We start from the raw sequence: 527 nt of genomic DNA on the forward strand, positions 1-527 counted from the left end.
CAGCAGCAGTCATCCCACACAAAACCCAGATGCTCACCCTTCCCATTCTTCCGTAAATGGGTCTTTGGGGCTTGGCTGAAGATGAGGGATGCTGGTCTCGTTGCATTAAACATAACATCTAGAGTGAATGTAAGGAAATAATGTTAATGTCTGCTCTTGATGCTAGCTCGCCGAGCATGAAACGGTAGAGAATATATATATATATATATATATATATATATATATATATATATATATATATATATATATATATATATATATATATATATATATATATTGTAAAGAGTACCAGACACAATATCGCTATGTCAGAGAAACTGTGATATAAGATTTGGAAGTCGCTATGATCTGAGACACTGTCGACACCAGGACTGGTGTTGACAGAGAAGGTGGATTTCCCCGGCCGGAAGCACGGTATCTGACGTCAACTTGGCCTTGCTAGACTCGACCATCCAGCCATCAGTTGCTGTCCAGCGTGTGTTGGTGATGGTGGCGGTGATGGTGATGGTGATGGTGTTGGTGTTGGT

The 527-nt window shown here is 40.8% G+C and overlaps 1 protein-coding gene across 3 annotated transcripts in view; it reads left to right on the top strand.

The window, feature by feature from the left end:
* Positions 1 to 458: 458 nt before the first annotated feature.
* LOC139747211 (uncharacterized) overlaps positions 459 to 527 on the top strand; it is an 11,070-nt gene continuing 11,001 nt past the window's right edge. For 2 of the 3 annotated variants that reach the window (XR_011712348.1, XM_071659244.1), the window contains exon 1: positions 465 to 527. This exon is cut by the window's right edge and continues 59 nt beyond it. Coding sequence is in view for 1 of the 3 variants with exons in the window: in XM_071659244.1 (XP_071515345.1) it covers positions 487 to 527 (41 nt within the window). In the remaining 2 variants the exon portion in view is untranslated. The other variant, XR_011712349.1, reaches the window with a different exon arrangement.

The sequence above is a fragment of the Panulirus ornatus genome, chromosome 67, assembly GCF_036320965.1.
Source record: "Panulirus ornatus isolate Po-2019 chromosome 67, ASM3632096v1, whole genome shotgun sequence".
NCBI lineage: Eukaryota > Metazoa > Arthropoda > Malacostraca > Decapoda > Palinuridae > Panulirus > Panulirus ornatus.